Source organism: Capsicum annuum, chromosome 10, assembly GCF_002878395.1.
Source record: "Capsicum annuum cultivar UCD-10X-F1 chromosome 10, UCD10Xv1.1, whole genome shotgun sequence".
In the NCBI taxonomy this organism is placed as follows: Eukaryota; Viridiplantae; Streptophyta; class Magnoliopsida; order Solanales; family Solanaceae; genus Capsicum; species Capsicum annuum.
The window spans coordinates 76,450,642-76,452,550 of NC_061120.1; the positions used below are offsets into that span (position 1 = coordinate 76,450,642).

Sequence of the window (1,909 nt, forward strand, 5' to 3'; positions counted from 1 at the left end):
GTATTATACATAGTATATAATCACCTATAAGTACATATTACTACATTACAATAATGAGCAGTAAAGTCACATAATATGATATTTCAAAACTACATTACTTGATTGTGAAAATGTCAAACATTAATTAATAACTAAACATCACATAATAATTTAAAATAAAAAATAAATTTCAACAAAAACAAAATAAATTGATGATCTGTAGTTAGAACCAAACTAACAATAAGAATTTAGAACAACAAACTAAAATCTTTAATTTTTTTTTGGGAAGAAACCGCTCGTCCTACAGTTGTGGCCTGCACGCCCGCATTTACCGCAATGGGTTTGAACTTGCAGTAAATGATTCACTAGATTTCAAATGTCTTCCTTTATTTGGCCTCCCTGGAGGTCTTTTGTATTTGGGTGTCAAAACTTCTTTAGCATCAATAGATTCTGGAATAATCCAATCTTTCATGCCTGGCATAGAAACTATGGGGAGTTCATACGTCTTGACAATGGTGTTTGGCCTGTACAATTCTGAGCAGTAACGTTCGTACTCTTTTACATCAATATTTATACTCTTTAAAACAGCAATTGCGTATGTACATGGAATTTCATCAATTTGATACCGGCAATAGTTACACGTGCCATTATCAATATCACTAATGTACCTCCTTCCTGATTCATACACACAATACAGATAACTACCAGGTACCTTAACCTGTTAGCAGTGATTAATTTTATATAGTAAAAATATAAAAATTAATAACAAATATAAAAGAGATTCAACTATCATAATACATACCGTCATCCGTAATGATTTAACCCCATTATCAGTTAGTATTTCTTGAAATCTTCTCCCGAGCGTTGTGTTTGTATATGATGCAATTTCACTGTTCTTACAATTCCATGCAGAGAATAGAATCCTAATTTCTTCAAGGAAACCTAAAATAGGAAGTACTTTAGCCTCTACCAAACAACCGTTAATACATTCAGCTATATTAGAGGTCATCATTCTACCTATTAACAGGGGAGTGACATCGAGACCATTTTTCATATCTAGCTTCTTCTAGATATTCCTTAACCCTTGGATCAATCTTTCCAACCTTTGACATAATGTAATAAAAATCTTCTTTTCTATAAGTTTTAGCCATGGAATAATAAAGGTCACTAAGTCTATCTTTGCTTTTTCTAAAATATTTACAAATATTTTTTCATAAATGCCAAATACATGCTAGATGGGGGACATTAGGATAAACAATGATCAGACCTTTTATGATACTCTCATTTCGATCCGATACAACACACATATTGTCCTGTTCTCCAAATGCATCTCTAAACTGATGAAAAAATCAAGTCCACGAATTATTGTTGTCCAAATCCACAACACCGTAAGCTAATGGGAGAATACATCCTAAATAAAATAAAATAAAATAATATGTGTGCCATTGAGCAGGTCTCTAATTATTTTACATTTAAGTACTACAACACATCATACATGTTGTCCCACCTTTATCACTTACTTGAAAACAACTAAAATATATAACATCACACATTTTAATAATGTATAACAATACATCATACATTGTAAACATGCTGTTAGGGATTATACATTTAATTATTAGTAAATGTATTAGACATCAAACATAAAATTGATAAGAAAATATGGATATTTTACAACATTATACATACACCGTAACGTATAATCGATAATCATACACATATCACACAAAGAAAAATCTACTTAAATTTTACTCATTTTATTTTAAAATGAATATGCAATTTATAAGGTTGTTTAAACAGAAACTAGCACCTACTTTATAGAAAAATCAATAATACAAAATAAAAAGTGTACATCAGTACTATATGTACTAATTATGCAAGTCCAAATTTTATTATACATACACAAGCAACGTATAATTAGTTAGAATGC

General features: G+C 30.0%; 1 protein-coding gene across 1 annotated transcript; it reads right to left on the minus strand.

The window, feature by feature from the left end:
• Window positions 1-307: 307 nt before the first annotated feature.
• LOC107846571 lies at window positions 308-1,033 on the minus strand. Its single transcript, XM_047397664.1, has 2 exons — window positions 782-1,033; window positions 308-697 (listed from the first exon to the last, which is right to left on the minus strand). Exons 1-2 carry the CDS (start codon window positions 1,031-1,033, stop codon window positions 308-310), a joined length of 642 nt encoding a protein of 213 aa, XP_047253620.1.
• Between the last annotated feature and the right edge of the window lie 876 nt (window positions 1,034-1,909).